Source organism: Pollicipes pollicipes, unplaced genomic scaffold (genome assembly GCF_011947565.3).
Source record: "Pollicipes pollicipes isolate AB1234 unplaced genomic scaffold, Ppol_2.1 Scaffold_4002;HRSCAF=4701_pilon_pilon_pilon, whole genome shotgun sequence".
Taxonomy (NCBI): domain Eukaryota; kingdom Metazoa; phylum Arthropoda; class Thecostraca; order Pollicipedomorpha; family Pollicipedidae; genus Pollicipes; species Pollicipes pollicipes.
Genome location: NW_023596420.1, coordinates 5,016,901 through 5,034,120, shown reverse-complemented (window position 1 = coordinate 5,034,120; position 17,220 = coordinate 5,016,901). Strand labels below are relative to the sequence as shown.

At 54.6% G+C, this 17,220-nt stretch overlaps 2 protein-coding genes across 2 annotated transcripts in view; one reads left to right on the top strand and one right to left on the bottom strand.

The window, feature by feature from the left end:
- Nucleotides 1-15,334, top strand: part of LOC119093436 (interference hedgehog) — a 16,475-nt gene extending 1,141 nt beyond the window's left edge. The window contains exons 2-9 of the mRNA XM_037216392.1: nt 3-123; nt 1,428-1,525; nt 6,826-7,000; nt 10,513-10,634; nt 11,041-11,251; nt 12,190-12,219; nt 13,196-13,314; nt 13,669-15,334. Coding sequence (XP_037072287.1) covers nt 3-123; nt 1,428-1,525; nt 6,826-7,000; nt 10,513-10,634; nt 11,041-11,251; nt 12,190-12,219; nt 13,196-13,296 — 858 coding nt within the window. The 3' untranslated portion in view covers nt 13,297-13,314; nt 13,669-15,334. The remainder of the gene's footprint in view (nt 1-2; nt 124-1,427; nt 1,526-6,825; nt 7,001-10,512; nt 10,635-11,040; nt 11,252-12,189; nt 12,220-13,195; nt 13,315-13,668) is intronic.
- The window catches only part of LOC119093437 (protein amalgam), a 65,949-nt gene that overhangs the window by 20,742 nt on the left and 27,987 nt on the right, over nt 1-17,220 (bottom strand). The gene's annotated exons all lie outside the window — the stretch shown is intronic.

Below are 17,220 nucleotides of genomic sequence, written 5' to 3'. Positions count from 1 at the left end.
AGCATACGGGCGACCACCTGGACATCGCCGCCGTGGAGAGCGACCACATGGGCCACTACGTCTGCACCGTCGACAACGGCGTAGGCTCACCTGTGGAGAAGCATATTCATCTCGAGGTCAACTGTGAGTCTTGGGCCGGCGGAAGGCGTTGCCACAGTGGGAACCACGTCGGTCAGTGGATGCCGTAGCTCGAAAGGCATCACGCGAGTAGATTTGCGTGTCCGCCAATGAGGCGCGCCGACCATTTCCCCATGCTGGTAGACTCATTTGGGGCAAGACAAACCTGAGGTGCGGCTCCTTTCCATTACTATAATTAGGCGGTCATGAAATGCGTGACGTCGACGACATGTCGTGGGTCGGCGACGTGTCGTGGGTCGTGCCCCGGCATTTGGTCCAGCCCAGGCGGACCTGCAGTATGGGAGTGTCCCGCGCCTCGAGCGGGGCCCGCCCGGCCGCCGGTCGAGCCTCGAGACCGCGCACTCCACGCCCCAGCCCATTCCGTCAGCGTCGCCCCCGTTACGCATATACAGCAGCCGCCAAAGCAAACAGTACGCAACTGAATTCCTGTGTGTGCCGTTTGGAGGGCGGCCGGCGTCGGCGGGCCGGGCCTGGCTGGGCTCTGCAGGGTCATGACTCATGCGTGTGCCGCCGCCGGCCGGGCAGGGCGTCTGTGCACTGTCGCCTGCCGACAGCAGGGTGGCAGACAGCGCACCGCGCCGTGGGCTGGAACGCGGTCCTGTACGCGCGGCGTCATGGACGCGCGGGGCTCTGTTACTCTTGCCGTCTTGTCGCTTTTGTTACGGGCGTCAGTGGAGCGAGGGAGGACAGCGGAGATGCTGAGTGCCACCTTCCTCAACGTGTCCGTCGGCTCCCTACTGTAACTTGTGGTGGGAAAGCCAGATGAAATGAGACTAAAAGTATGGTATTGTGGATGGAACTGGATGGCTGAAATGTTCTTATAGCACACCTTTCCCGTTCGGCTTCACAATTATGCACAAGGACAGCTTCACCGTGCGCAACAGGGATGGACCAGTCCCCCGCCTACTTAACGGAGAACCCCAAAATTAATCGAACGCCTGCACGCGTTCTGGTGAAGCGAAGAAAAGTGCAACGCCTTACCTAAGCGCTAAATGTACTTGACAACCAGCATGGACACAGAGCTTAACCACATTGGGCAGCCGATGTCCATTTTTGTATTTTTTCTTCAGTCACCACCCACAGTGCTAACGGTAACTCTTCAGAAACTCAGTCCCCTCCCCCTGGCTCCCCGGTTTGTTCGAAGCGTTTGTTCCGACATTTGTGCCACCGGGGGCTGTGGCAAGCGTGTCCTCTTGCCCCTGAGCGCTGTGTCGAAACGTACATTTTTTAGGCGACGCTGTCACATGTAGCAAAATGCTGCGCCGCTCTGACGGGTTCGTGTGCGGCAGATGCCCCCCAGATCGCGGTCACAAACGACGTGGTGCACACGGCCGCCGGTCACGAGGCCCAGCTGGAGTGCAGCATTCACGGACGACCAATGCCTGAGGTGAGATGTCCAGCTCGGACTGCCGCCCTGTGCTGTCTGCAGTAACGAACGGCCGCTGCCTGAGGGGCTGTGTCCGGCTCGGGCTGCCGCCCTGTGCTGCCTGCAGTGGCGGACAGCCGCTGCCCGAGTGGCTGTGTCCAGCTCGGGCTGCCGCCCGGTGCTGTCTGCAGTGACGGACAGTCGCTGCCCGAGGGGCTGTGTCCAGCTCGGGCTGCCGCCCGGTGCTGTCTGCAGTGACGGACGGCCGCTGCCTGAGGGGCTGTGTCCGGCTCGGACTGCCGCCCTGTGCTGTCTGCAGTGACGGACAGTCGCTGCCCGAGGGGCTGTGTCCGGCTCGGGCTGCCGCCCTGTGCTGTCTGCAGTGATGGACGGCCACTGCCCGAGGGGCTGTGTCCGGCTCGGGCTGCCGCCCTGTGCTGTCTGCAGTGGCGGACAGCCGCTGCCCGAGTGGCTGCGTCCAGCTCGGGCTGCCGCCAGGTGCTGTCTGCAGTGACGGACGGCCGCTGCCCGAGGGGCCGTGTCCAGCTCGGGCTGCTGCCCGACGCTGATTGCAGTCGTGTCTCCTGACGGACTCCCGCTCACGGCATGGAACAAGCTGAGCTCCCAGAGCACCACTTCATTCCAGCTCCAGCTCCACCGGTTCCAACTCCTGATTGCAGACAATACTGGCCCTCGGGTCTCGGTGCGACGGTCGCTCGCATGCTGGTTGATTTGGAACAGTGCCTAAGTGCGGGTCCACGTGGGACGGTGTTGCATCCTGTGGGCGATCTCTGACCCACGGGTCTCAGTGGGGCACTGGCTCACGAGCCGTTGCGAGCCAGTCGCTGTGCCGCGGTGATCGCCGGGCGTCGCTGACCCGCGGGTCTCAAAGGGTCTGTGCCCCACAGACCCGCTCCGTCGGCCACATGCCCGCCTCTTTAGAGGGCCGCCCCGTCAGTGTCTGGCACCCCGCACGGCAAACAGCGTTAATTGATGCAATGAGGGAGCGAACAGACCGGAGAACTGGCCTGGACAAATACGCTGGGTAAATGGAGCCAGCGCACACAGGGCCCGCAGCGTTGCCTGGGCGTGAGGGAGCATCTGCGATGGGCCAGCCGAGCTCATGGATGCACACAAAGAACATGCGGTGAGGGTAGCGGAGGGCGCTGAACGCTGGAGCTGAGTTGCGGTAGCGTTTTGGAAAAGGATAGATCGCGTTGACTTCATCGATATTAATAAAAAAGTGACAGAGCAGAGCCAGTTGGTGGCCACAACGTTGGAATGCTTAAAGAGTTCGACCATAAATTGCGCTACAAATTCTGGGGCATTTTTCACATCCTACCTTCGTTACTCATCGGTTATGCTGGGGAAAAGCCCCTTCCCTAATTACGCTGTGTTGAGCGGAGCGTCGCGAAGAGGTGACCTCCGCTTAGTCCCGAATTTGAGCTAAAAGTGCGGAACAAAATTAACCTTTTACGTGTAGTTTACGAAGTGGAAGCCAATAGTGTGAATTTTGAGGGCTTTATCTTTTTAAATAACTCAATATGACTTACAACCACACCTGGACATTACATCATGCTGTCGAAGGACCTCCCCCTCCTTGTTACACTTCGATTGCGTTCCGTCAAAGCCCCTCCCCTCCACGAGCAATGTAATTTGTGGACAGGCTCTCCCTTTTATTTCTGTTCTAGCACGTCCTCAGCCCCGAAACATACCACATCCCTCATCACGCCAGCTCTGCGCGACGTAGCACAGCTTCGGGCCAGAGCCATTAGCGTGCGCAGTGTTCCAGAGTATTCTAGCAAACTCTAGGGCCGCGTTTTTCCAGCACGTGAGGGCAAAAACTACCTAGTGCAGAGGTGCGGCCAGGGATTGTGAGACGGACTGACAGGCGACAGGTGACGTATCAGACTGCGTCGCCAGCAGACAGAACACAGCATTGGCGATACGAAACGTCTCTAGTCGGCGTCCAGTGGCGACTATCGCCCCCTCACCTCGTCCCTGTCTCCGCCTCTGCACCACGCGTGTAAGCAGCGCGGCGGCGGCACGTCTCGACCCTAATTGGCGGAACTGCGCGGGCGGCCCCTCGGCTGGTGCGACCGCAGCCACCGCCGCCGGAAATGACGTCACGCCCCGGTGGCGACGTGAACTAGTCCGGCAACGCACCGGAAGCACGGTCAGCTGTTTTTCGCTGTCATCTCCTCCTAGAGGCGCTCCAAATATCGCTGAAAGGGTTCAGGGGCAAGATGGCCATCTCGATATACGCGATGATCCTGATATGGATGATCATTTCGATAAAAATCCGAAAAGATAGTTGTAATAGCCATCAGTTGTAATGGCAACGGCGCCTCACCATTCCCTGACAATGATCATCGTCGTACTGAGTTCAAACTCAAATGCTTTGGGAAAGTATCGTGCATACCGTAAGCAGTACACCCTTAAATTACTTGTTCACAGCGGCGGAGTGGGCTTCGTCCTCGCTGCTGGCAGTCAGCGACATATCTGTGTATCTGTGGCGCCTCTGCTGTTGGTGTCGGGCGTCACGGGGAGCGTGACGCGGCGCGGCAGTGTGCACTGCACGCATCTGGCCTATCTGCCGTGTCTGACGCAGTGTGCACCGCACGCGTTTGACCTATGTGCCGTGTCTGACACAATGTGCACCGCACGCATCTGACCTATCTGCCGTGTCTGACGCAGTGTGCACCGCACGCGTTTGACCTATGTGCCGTGTCTGACACAATGTGCACCGCACGCGTTTGACCTATGTTCCGTGTCTGACACAGTGTGCACCGCACGCGTTTGACCTATGTGACGTGTCTGACACAGTGTGCACCGCACGCGTTTGACCTATCTGCCGTGTCCGACACAGTGTGCACCTCACGCGTTTGACCTATGTTCCGTGTCTGACACAGTGTGCACCGCACGCGTTTGACCTATGTGACGTGTCTGACACAGTGTGCACCGCACGCGTTTGACCTATCTGCCGTGTCTGACACAGTGTGCACCTCACGCGTTTGACCTATGTGCCGTGTATGACACAGTGTGCACGCACGCGTTTGACCTATCTGCCGTGTCTGACACAGTGTGCACCTCACGCGTTTGACCTATGTGCCGTGTCTGACACAGTGTGCACGCACGCGTTTGACCTATGTGCCGTGTCTGACACAGTGTGCACCGCACGCGTTTGACCCTATGTGCCGTGTCTGACACAGTGTGCACCGCACGCGTTTGACCTATGTGCCGTGTCTGGCACAGTGTGCACCTCACGCGTTTGACCTATGTGCCGTGTCTGACACAGTGTGCACCGCACGCGTTTGACCTATGTGCCGTGTCTGACACAGTGTGCACCTCACGCGTTTGACCTATGTGCCGTGTCTGACACAGTGTGCACCGCACGCGTTTGACCTATCTGCCGTGTCTGACTCCGTACCGCACGCAGCTGACCAACCTGCCGTGTCTTACACAGTGTGCACCGCACGCATCTGACCTATTTGCCGTGTCTGACACATGAGACAGCCCTTGCCCCGGCAACGGCACGAGCCGCCATTTCCTATCGATTGAGCATGGAGTTTGGTACTGATGAATGAGTTGAAATAATGATGGTGGTATGGCTTAAAAGTTACGTCAGTCTGGACCAACACAAACTAGCTCAACGAATCATTTTCAGCACGGCTCGACTGGTCAACCAATAACGATTGCACTGAAATAAGCTCGCCCACACGCTTCCTTGTAACCACTGAAATGCTCACCATCGAAGCGAGTGGCGATGCAATTTGGACGCTCTCTAAACCCCGCGAAACACACACGACCTGTCTCTGGGACCAGAGCGGTGGGCCACACCGCGGAACATGCACGACCTGTCCCTGGTACCAGAGCGGTGGGCCACACCGCGGAACATACACGACATGTCCCTGGTACCAGAGCGGTGGGCCACATCGCGGAACATACACGACCTGTCCCTGGTACCAGAGCGGTGGGCCACACGTTGCACCCCAACCTTCGCAGTTTCCTGTGTGTCCATGCCTGGAGGTCCCTCACCCTTTCCAGCAAAGCACAGCACAGCACAGCACGGCACAGCACAGCTGGTGTAGGCACAGCACCATGTGGCGTGCGACCGTCCATAGAAGACACTGGCAGCGATACTATGGTCTCTGGCGCTACGCTGCCGTTATAATTACTAAGGTGTTAGACTTAGAGCTTCTTTTAATCGTGTTCTTCACAGGGCTGTCAACAGGTCAGGGGCTAAAGCAAAATCATTTTGTCAAGAAGGTTGTAGAACACGTTTACCAAAGAGCAGCCCTCCCAGAAGCGCAGATGGGTGATTTATTTTGCGTTCCCCCATGCCATGACTGTATTTTAGACTGTTTTACAACTCCGATTGGACTTTTCCGATGCCTGCGCACAGCACAGCTGACAGGACAGTCAACACGTGGCCTTATTTGCATGTCCTCCATAATCGCCTACGTGACTGTACTGTTATGGGAGGGCAGGCATGTTTTGCTCGTTCGCTCGTTATTTTTCTCTAGCCGAACAGCTGTGCACTCCGCCCTTGCGGGGTCGAACTGCGGGTGCAGAGCTCGGCGCACGTTAGTGATAGGTGTCTATAGCAGCTTTTCAGTAAAGTAAAATGATCTCGGACCTTCAGCATCCCGCAAGATGCATCCATTGTTACCCACGCTGACAAGGATGATACATGCGTGGCTCATAGACTCATACGAGATGAGCGAGCCGCTCGAGTTAGCCATGCAGGCGGCACGAGCCACACAAGCGAGGTGGCTGGCCTTGTGACCGACCGGAGCTCGGCTCCGCGCAAGGGCGCTGGTTCAGCAGCTGGCCAGGCCATGGGTCTGCAGTCCGCATATCCAGCACGTCCAGCAGCTGGCTGCGAACTGTCTGCGGTTCGATGCAGACAGCCCACTATGGCATCCTGTCCACCGCACAGGAAGAGGAACGGATACTCATGTTTCAACTAGTGCCATCTTTTCCCACTTATTCTCTTGACATTTATGACCCTCCATTCCTGGATGTATCTATTGGTGGCTTAACTGGAGTGGCCAGTAGAAGTGCTTTTTGACATGTCAGCCCTAGCCTGGTGGTCCCCAGCCTACATCAGGTTTTCTCGGCCTACATCAGGTTTTCTCGGCGTACATCAGGTTTTCTCGGCATACGTCAGGCTTCCACGGCCCACATCAGGCTTCCTCGACCTTCATTGGGTTTCCTCGGCCAACATCAGGTCTCCTCGACCTTCATCAGGTTTGCCCAGCCCAGCTGAGCCCTGACACCATCGAGCTGGCGCTCAGCCCCCACCCCTCTGCCCCCAGGTGGAGTGGTACCGCGTGAAGCGGACGGCCCTGGACGAGGACCACTACCAGCGCTACCAGGAGGGCCACCTGTACGGCATTCGGATCGCCGAGGTCCGCGACAGTGACCTGGGTGTCTACAGCTGCCAGGCCGTCAACGAGCTGGGCAAGCTGGCTGCCACAGTGCTCCTGACAGGTGGGGATTCAGTGCGGCTCGGTTTACCTTGGAGCGTATGCGGGGACTTCGCTGCAATGTCCTAGAATTGCCGACTTTGGGCGTAAAGCAACATCTTATGAGAAGGAATTTTTCACTCCTTTTCCCCATATTGTATGTGAATTTTTCACTCCTGCCTGACATTGTCTAATCACACATGCCGAACCCATATTTTCCTTTCTGAGGTTTTCAGATGCCATCCAAAATCGAGCTCACTTGAAACCACCAAGCATAAACGAGGCTCCACAGAACCTGGACACCTATGGCTTTGTGCTGCCTCACCTACATCTGAATCATGTCTATGTATGCACAGAGCAAGGGCGCCAGGTACCTCCAAGCCCAAGAACCCCAGCGACCCCAGCCGCTTGCACGCGATAATTTTGGTTTGTTTACAAATTGCATCACAATCGGCAGATGTGTGCCAAATGCAAAGTTTTTACGCATCCCCTATTTTTTGGTCTCACCACCAAACGACGAAAGCGGAGCCTGGTGCAAACACCAGCAAGGCCTGGCAGATAATTTTACTCCACGCAATTTTTTCCCCGAGGAAACTTGACCACTAAATTGCATCACTCCCGAAATGCAGGAGTGAAAAATTTCAGAAATGTCTTCTAAGTTAAATTTACAAGGTGAATATTACCATTTGAGCACTTGTGTTAGCAGATTTTAAATCAAATCAGCTGATAACAAAATTTTGCCAGAAAGTATCAGTCTTTATATTTATTTAACTACTTTTGTTTTTCTTGGCATCATTCGAGTGGCATCATACGTTTTTATTCTTCTTTCCTTTTCGATTGTCTTTAGAGCTACCATCTGTGGCTTAAAATGTGGACCACTTTCTCTCCAAGCTGTTCCAATTGTAAACTTGTTTGCAGTTTTTGCAGCAAACTTGTTTGCATTTCATACATAAATTGGATTAATTCGCCAGCCACCCAAACATGTTTGATATGCACCCAAGAGGGAACAATTCACAGGGAATGAAGGAGACAATCTGAAGCACGGAACTTACTTTTACCGCTATTTTTGCTCTGTTAAACCCTCGGTTAACCGTTTTCTTGGTTCATGGCGGTGCTCAATAATGATAAATCTAAGCATTTCGAGCGTTTAACTCACCAGGCTACCTCACAAGGCTATCCTAATGCTGCCATACAGAGCTTTGGGACAGACCTGACGCAGCAACACAAAGTGTGTGATGGCGAAATTCTGCCCACGGGAGATGTCTTTCACGCACACCTCTTACTTGTTTCGCATTTTAATCTCGCTGGTTGGTGGGCATGATTTATATTTATATTTGGTGGGGGCTGCCCCCCCCCCCCCAGGGGGATGACTCCGTCTGCCAGCAGACCATGCAAAACGTACTGACTTTTTGTTGTGGGGAGCAGGAAAACGCCAGTAAGTCTTCTGCGGACCAAGTAATTGCTTACCTTACCTGCTTCCAACACATGATTGGTAACCAGAGTTAGCCATTTTCTGTTTTAATCCATTGAGTTTTGCGGTAGGACAAATTATGCTGCCACAAGGCATGCAATGGGTTTATTTTATTCCATATTCTTGATTATTTGTCCCAAATGTCTTGAAATGGTCCCTCGTGGCTGCTTTAACCAGATGTTTTCTATAGTTATCATGGTTTCCTGACTGACAAATTACTGTACTGTATACATGCACTATATTTTCAACCCAGGGATAGTCTAAGCTGCATAGCAATTATACTATGAAGGACATATTAGTATGTAAAAAGCAGTCAGACCGTCCTATTTAACGTGTGAGGCTAACATCTCAAACTCTGTCACTAAATATGAAGAAACAAGTCTAAATAGATGCATTTTCTGCAGCTGAAAAGGCAAGCAGCAACACTGGCATGGTCATCTAAAAGTTATGTTACTTTTGGAGAAGAGAGATTGTTTTGTGGAGCGTACCCATTATTGCCCCTGACATAGGTTACCATGGCAATCAAAATAAATTGTTCGAGGTGATTTGAAGTGTTTTGATTTGTGTGCTGTCAACTTCGTCTGATGTCAACAAGCATACACAAATGAACTAAATAAAAATGCACGTTGAAACCGGCCAAAAATTAGCTTTATCATGTTTTTATCACAAGTGCCGCTGTCAACAGATAGGTGAGTTGACATGATGTTCAACATATGGGCTACTCTAAGTTAGGTTAAGTTGGCTAAGTGCCTGGCAAATGGCAATAGGAATTGTGCAAGAATCAGTAACTCACAACTGCTGCTGTGATAAGAACAGGTTAGACAGGATGAGCTGAAGTAACGCCTCTTTAGGTTTGGCACAGTTAGGCTATTTTCATGGAAATAAGCATTGATTTTTTGTAAGAAACAGTGACAAAATGTTTGTTTTCCCTGACCCCATCTTATCAGAAGGCAGAGGTATGTGTTTTGTGTTTGACTTCGTGCAGTATCAAATTATTGGTGTTCATAATTTTTTGTGTTCATTACATTGCCATGAAGTCACCATGCTTTCATGTTTTCTGTTTCGCTTTAATGGCCTAATATGTTAAAAAACAAAACAGTTTTGTCAGGTTTCTGATGTTACGTCCATGCCAACTTGAAATAGATGTGTTTGTTTGCTGAAGCATCAGTCACGAGCTCATAAGTTCCACATTTTGTGAACCGATTTCTTCACTCCCGCACGGTCTTTTTGCGACGGCTTTTTCACTCCCACCCTAATTCAAAAGCGATTCTATCTCCCTGCTTCGCTGTGGCTGGCTTACGAGAGTGTATGCAGGGGCTTCGCTGTGGCTGGCTGCGTGCTCAGGGGAAGAAGAGTGCCACGGAGACGAGGTGTCTCTTGACATTTGTCGGAAATTAATTTGACGGCGTGGTTTGCCAAAGGGGACAGCACGGCCAAGTTTGTGGCAATGAACGGTTTCCGTAACTGTCATTATAAACTGTAAAGACACCATGATGCCGTGAACCGAATACGACAGTTTCTCAGAAGTGTAGATAACCAACGGCAGGAGCCTCGCCAATACGAAGTGAACACAAAAGTGAACGCAGGGCTCGCTGTAGGGAGTACCAGGGAGATGAAGCAAGAGCCTCATAATAACGCCGTTCCTCTTCCCTTTGATAGTCTCTAGACAGACCATCTGCCGTTCAGTTGTGATGATAAGGGTAACTATATTTATGTCCGGATAGAACACATGCGGTGCGCTACTTCGGTGCAATAATGTGTGGCAGGCAGGGTGGGTAATAAACTCTGTGTTCCAATAATGAGACAATTTATGACGTTCTTCTTTTAATGCTGTTTCAATTCGCCCATTAGAAATATTGGGACTCGGACCGGCCTCCTGGACTACACGCTTTCAGTAAAACGCGTTAAAGATGCGTGACATGGTGAGCGATAGATACCTATTTTTCATCTAGGTGACACTTTCATTAACATAAAATTGAGTGCTGACGCCCAGTTCGCCGTGCTAACCGCTGGCCTGGAAAGTCAACCTTTGAACATGGCTCACTGAAGCCTCTGTATTCCCACAGGCAAGCCGAAGCCCGCCATTATCAGGTCGGAGCCAAACGGCAACCAGAGGGAGACGTACGCCCTAAGGTGGAGCATGGAGAGCTTCGCGCCTCTGCTGGAGTACAAGATTCTCTACAAAAGAGTGCGTGTCATCCACATGACAGAAAAACTCATGACGCTGGGTAGTTGATATCAAGGCTTCTGAGAAATGTGATGGAGTGGTATCCATCATGTACTACGCTGCGTGTTGTCCTTCAAGTAAAGCGACACTTTTGTCGTCGTCAGTATAATGTATATATATATATATATATATATATATATATATATATATATATATATATATCAGTATATACTTCTTTCCTTTTACCTGATTTATCAAAATTGAATGGCAAGTCAAAATTGCGCCCAATGAGAATTCACTGCATGGGCGTTGTCTCGGGACAGGCGCTGCACGAAACTCCAAGTCCTTGAGTTTGCCAGCCAGCTAGCCACCATGATGAAGTCATGATCAGTACCGTCGCCTTTTCTGACACCTAGCCTTGTGACAGGTGTCGGACAAGGGCGAGTCTGCTTGGCAGGAGGTCGTGTCGGCATACCCCGACCGCTCTGACAACAGTACCATGGTCGTCCACAAGATGACCATGATGCTGCCAGAACTTCAGCCGGCCAGTGTGTATGAAGTCCTGGTGACGGCCCGCAACAAGTACGGCTGGAGCGAACAGCCCGACACCACCTTCCGCTTCTCTACGCTGGGAGCCAGTGAGTTACACGGGACCAAGGCGGTGATGGTGGTGATGGTGATGATGACGACGATGCGGGCAATCGCAGCCATTAGGATGCTAGTGATGCCATTGGTGATATTTCCTGAGAACAACAACGCGTTCGGCACTCAAGCGACATTTGATGGATGAAGGATTGGCGGCGGGGAGGACGAGGGTCCTGCGGTGTAAGGGGGACGAAGGCCTCGTGACCTCAGCAGGACGAGGATCTCATGACGTCAGTAAAAGGGGATCTCATGACACCAGTGTGACGAGGGCCTCGCGACGTCAGTGGATGAAGGTTTTGTGACGCAATTGGGACGAGGATCTCGTGACGTCAGTGGGATGGGGGTTTTGTGATGTCATTGGGACGAAGATCTCGTGATGTCAGTGGATGAAGGTTTTGTGACGTCATTGGGACGAGGATCTCGTGACGTCAGTGGGCTGGAGGTTTTGTGATGTCATTGGAACGAGGACCTCGTGCCGTCAATCACGCAGGAGGGTCAGCCAGAGGAAGCGAGTCTGTCCCTTAGCGTACCGCCTCATCGCGTATGTGAGAACAGCGGAGCATGCCGGTAGCTTAGATAGCTTAGAGGCGATTCCTAGGACTGCTGATACAGCGGTTTTTAACCGCTGTACCGCTGTACCGCCTTTTATGCATTTCTAGCACCCCAGGATGGCTAAGCCTCCGATATATTTAAGGCAACAAGATTACGTAGCCTCTGTAAAGTTCCGACAACGTCAAATAACGCTAGGTTTTGCTCAGTTACCGGGGGTCGTCATGTCCCGCGCAGTGTCGTTGGCTGCGATCGGCACGCGTTTCCCTCTCGGGATGACCTCGGGATGACCTCGGGATGACCTCCGTCGCGGCCGCTGTTTGGGTCAGCTGACCGCTGGCCAGCTGCTCCGCCCAGTGATCAGTGCCGGGTGACTTTTCAGATGCGAAGACCGCCAATCCAAAGGGTGGAGGTGAGGCGGGTGATGGATGGCCGAGCTTAGCGGTACTTGCCCGGCTTTTCGAACCCGTAGAGGCGTGTGCTTCGCTGCCGTTGTCCGCTGGCCTAGTGTTGGGGTCACGTCTGACGGAAGCTGCCTTGCAGTGTGTGCTTACTAACATGGCGCATTCGGCAGGGGCTGAAGGTCAACATGATCCGGCGCGAGGGTAGGGGCGTGGGGCGTGGTGTGGGGTGGGTATGTCGCAGTACTCACAATAACCCAACGGTGCTAGGGCTGTAACCTTAAGCAGTCGTAAGTGTTTCTAGGCTGACAACATGTGATGCGCGTGGTCGTCATCTTTGATGTCTGACGCACTTATAGCTATCGGTCGAGTCGGAACCGTTTGGGTCATACAACGTATTATTTGAGAAAGTATGACATTTTCTAGTCACATATTGGTTTTTGGAGCTGGGCAAACGGACCCAAGCGCTGCTCGTGAGCTACATTGCTGTCGCAACGGGTATGACTCTGTTGCGCTGGCATAGGAAGCTGGATTTGGCGCCAAATTGTGGTCGGAGGTCGCTCGATTGCCAGCCGCTGACAACGGTTTACCTCTAACTGCTTCTAACCGCATGACATCACCTTCCTTCGACTCACGCTCTGTAATCGGTGCTCAGTATGTGGTATCAAATGGCAATGAATTGAGTGCTGGTCATTTTTCCCAGGCTTACCATAACTCCAAGAGTCCTTTAACTCTGAGGTATGATTTCATTGGGACGTTAGTACCCTATGTTTCAAATAAAACACTTATTTTAAGGGTATGTAATTTAAAGCAATGAAGCAAACCAGATACTTTTCAAAGCTATGTGCTCCTTAAGCAAGTGTGTCTCACATCTCATGCGCATTAGTCCCTTGGTTCTCAATCAAATTTGCAATCCCACAGTTCTGAAAAAGAATTCGCCATTCCTCTCACAAGTGTGATGTCATCCACCCAATGTCTGTGTTGCAGAGGCGCTGGTCTCGCCAAAAGGCACCGGCGCCGCCGAGGCACCACGAGCAGGAGTGGCCTGTCTCCTGATGCTCCTGATGCCTCTGAGGGCACTCTGGTGAACTGCAGGCGCAGACTAGGTGCAGTATTTTTTTAATATGCTTATCTAGGCAACACTTGAATGCGGCCGCGTCCTGTATCGGTTCTAGAATGATCCTTGCAATAATATTTACCAATCTTTGGGAAAAAGCAAACAAAACGGTAAACTTTCAAGCAGTGTTTTGCGGGTGAGATTCCCGTAAGCGGATTTACTCCCATTAATTGTATGGATGGCTCCTTTCCCACGTGTGCAAAGGAAGAGTGTATGACTACACTAGCCACCACACTTCTGTCGTTCGCTAGTGCGTTATCACCGCCACCGAACAGGCACCGCACGTTTCCGATAATGGCCGGCGGTGGCCAGGGGCGGCTCCTCAGTTTATGGTCCGTCGCAGGTCTGTCCTCGCTGGCCCAGCCTGAGGACGGCTCTCGGTCACCCGGACAACTGCTGCGCCTCCCGGGGGGACCGCGCTGTCAGCCCGCAGGACTGCTAAGGGACGTGGGCGTGGCGTGGCGTGACGTGACGTGACGTGACGTGAAAGGACTGCCACACCGGCGCCTCCGCTGGACGAGTGTGTGGCTCGTGTGAGCCTGAGCCATGGCTCCCAGAGAACCGCGAAGCTGCAGGACGCCAGTGCCGCCCGTCAGCGGGGCAGGTGGCGCCACCATCTCACCCAGCACGCGAGGGACGCGGCCGTTGCTATGCCGACCGTGCGTGAAGTGTTCTGCGCAGCGCAGACGACGCCATCGTCTCACGCCCGGGAGCGGGGCTACGTCTGGCAGAAGGCGCCAGCGTTGCCAAATGACTGGAGTGGCCTCCGGCCTGTTGACCAGGAGCGAACTCCTGCCTGCTGACCAGGAACAAACTCCGGCCTGTTGACCAAGAGCGAGCACCGGCCTGCTGACCTGGAGCGAGCACCGGCCTGCTGATCTGGAGTGAACTCCGGCCGACTGGCCAGGAGTGAGCACCGGCCTGCTGACTTGGAGCGAGCACCGGCCTGCTGACCAAGAGCGAACTCCGGCTTACTGACCAGGAGCGAACACCGAACGCTCCGACTAGTCCAGAGCGTGGCTGAATATGTCTGTGCGCGTGCGCGCGTGCATGTGTGTGTGTGCATATGTGTGTGTGTGTGTGGCCGAACTGGGCGGCCACCAGCGTGGATTACCCATGGCTTCAGCGCCGACACAGCGGTGGTGCTCTCGCTCCCCGTGGCTGGTGGTGAGGTCCACCACGCGAACGCCGGGATTTTTGCTGCTTGCTTGAGTCGGAAAAGACGAACTGGTGGTGTCAGTGGACGTTTCACCAGCGGTGACGTGCAGGAAGAGATGGGTTGCGCCTGGCCGATCAGCTTGGTCTGTCCGTAACGGCTCGGTCGCTTTGCATGGTGCCTGACAAGTCACCGGGGACCCGGCCACGTGAAAGGGAGACCATTTTCGCGGTGCTGAACTACCTGCGAACTATGTCAAACATAACTGCCTGCGCTTTATGACGGTGCGTCCGATGACTGATTCTGCTGCTAGCTGTGGCTGGTGTTGTAACATTCATTGTAAACAGCGCATCAGTCACTGGCGATGGTGGCCCGTACTCGTGTTGTCGTTTAACAAGACCAGGCCAGTCCGCTGCAACTGCCTTGCCACACCTGTCATCATCCTAGCTGAAAGGCAAGCCACACCAGCACCATATCCGTCCTAAATAGCAGCTCCGTTACCACGTAGGCCCTTTGCTCTGTGGTATGAGCTAGCGACGGATACATGGGTTCCTCTGCACGCTGTATGTCTTGATGGCTTGGGCGGCTCGATCTGTATGCGCGCGCGTCAGTGTGCTTGTGCTTCGTGTTTCGTTCACCGCGGGCAGACGTCATTTAAACGGGGCCTGTTACGTTTTAGGGGTACGGTCAAGACACGCGACCAAAACACGCGTTTACGCCGCTTTGTTGCGTGTTTGAGCTGCTGCATATCCATCACATCGCGGTTCAGTGATTGGTTCGAAGTTAACTGAACGATGTTTCATGTTATTTAACTTCCTGTGCTTTATTCGAATACTTTACAGCAGCAATAGCAGCTCATCTTGTTCCCAGCTTCAAAATTGTGTGCGTACAGTTGTTTTTTTGTGCCTGTGTCGCGTACAGCAGCATCACAATTTTTACAACAATGATAAACATTGCAGCCTGGCGGATGCGTTTGACATAACCATCGCACGGAAGAGGAACAGACAACACCAACGGCTTTTATGTGAGACGGTATCAGTATCAATCAGTATCAGACGGTATCAATCGCTGGATGTCACGAGGCTTGATTTTGATTTGGTCTCGTCGATACCACGTCAGTGAGGTTTCCTGACTATTGGCAGTCGTCGGCGGCTGCTACAAACGCCAACGTAAATCCAGGACAGACCAGCTGCACTGAACGCATCGGTAGTTCAGGCCAAGGGGCGCCAGTTAAAACGAAGGAATTTCGAGGTATCTTATCATCAGAAAGCCTGCGTGGTGGAGAAACATAAACCTACCATAACCATACCATGGACACACCCTTGATTCAGCATCCACGTCCAGCATCACCCACGTACGACTGTACGCACGCGCACCACCGCAGCGCGCAGTTCAGGTCAGGACTGGTGCAATCTCAGGATCGCTAGAGCGACCCTCCTGTAGCGCGAGCCTGTGTCACCTCGTAGCTGGAAATCCTGACCTTCCTGCACTCGAACCGTGCCCAAGGTCCCGGGCTCCCGCGGGAGCGCTCTGTTCCGCTCAGTTCGGCAGGTAGTTGCACAAGGTGGCCATCTGCAACACTCAGTTCGGCAGGTAGTTGTAGAGCGTGGCCAGTCCCTGGAGCAGCAGGGGCGACGACACGGACATGGCGGAGAGGAGCAGGGGCGGCGCGCCGAGCAGCGCTAGCAGCGCCACGAACACCGGGATGCCCACCGTCGTAGCCAGCGTGATGCCTGGGATGCTGTTGCCGATGTAGTTCTTGACGTTGGCGCCGATGACGAGCGCTGTCTGGTCAGCAGCCGTCATCGTCTGGTGCAGCTGGTCGCTGGCCGAGACGCCCAGCGCGTCCACCGCTGCCGCGATCGTGTCCGAAAGTGACGTTACCGCGCCGGTGATCGTCGTTGTCGACGGTGCAGGGTTCGGCGTGGGCCGTGCTGGCGTCGGCGCCGGCGACGTCGGCGTCGGCGTCGACGTCGGGCCGGCCGGCTCCTCACCCGGCGTGAGAGGCTCCTCCGCGCCCCCGGGTTCCGGGCGGCGGATCACGCAGACGATGTCCGACGTAGGTTGGCTCGCGCCCTTCCAGCGCGCCTTGCGACTGCGCATGCGCTCCAGCAGCTGCGAGACGGTGGTGGTCTGGTTGTCGAGCAGGAGGAGGTCGTAGGCGGGGCGCGGGCGGGCGGGCTCGGGCGGCGGCACGGAGAGCTCGCCGCCCCACGAGTGGCCAGCGCCGCTGATGTTGTACTGACCTGAGGTCAGGTCAGCGCGCAGCACCAGTAACGATCCGTTGGCGCGCAGGTGCAGGCAGACAAGGTCGCCACCCACGCTGCCCAGGTGGTTGATGGTGACGGCCGGCGGCGGCGTCGGCGCCAGCGTCGGTGCTCCGCCCGGGAGCACAGTTGGCACCCTATTGGGGAAGCCGGCCGGCCCCACGCCCGGGTACACGGGCCGGTCGGGGGCCGACACGGGGGTGACCACACCCGGGCGGCCGGGGCGGCCGGCGCAGCAGGGACGCGGCGGGTCGGGCCCCACTGCCGGCCAGTCCGGCGCCGGCGGCGCGCCCGGCAGCGCCGGCAGCACGTACAGCGGGAACACCACCTTGCCACTGCCGCCGCTGCCGCCATCCGGCTTCCACCTGGCTCGGTCAGCCGGCGGAGCGCTGCCCTGTCTTTGGAAGAATTTGCTGGCGTTAGGCAGCAGGCCAACCTGGTAAAGATTGAGCAGCTCTAGCTGCGTAAGGCC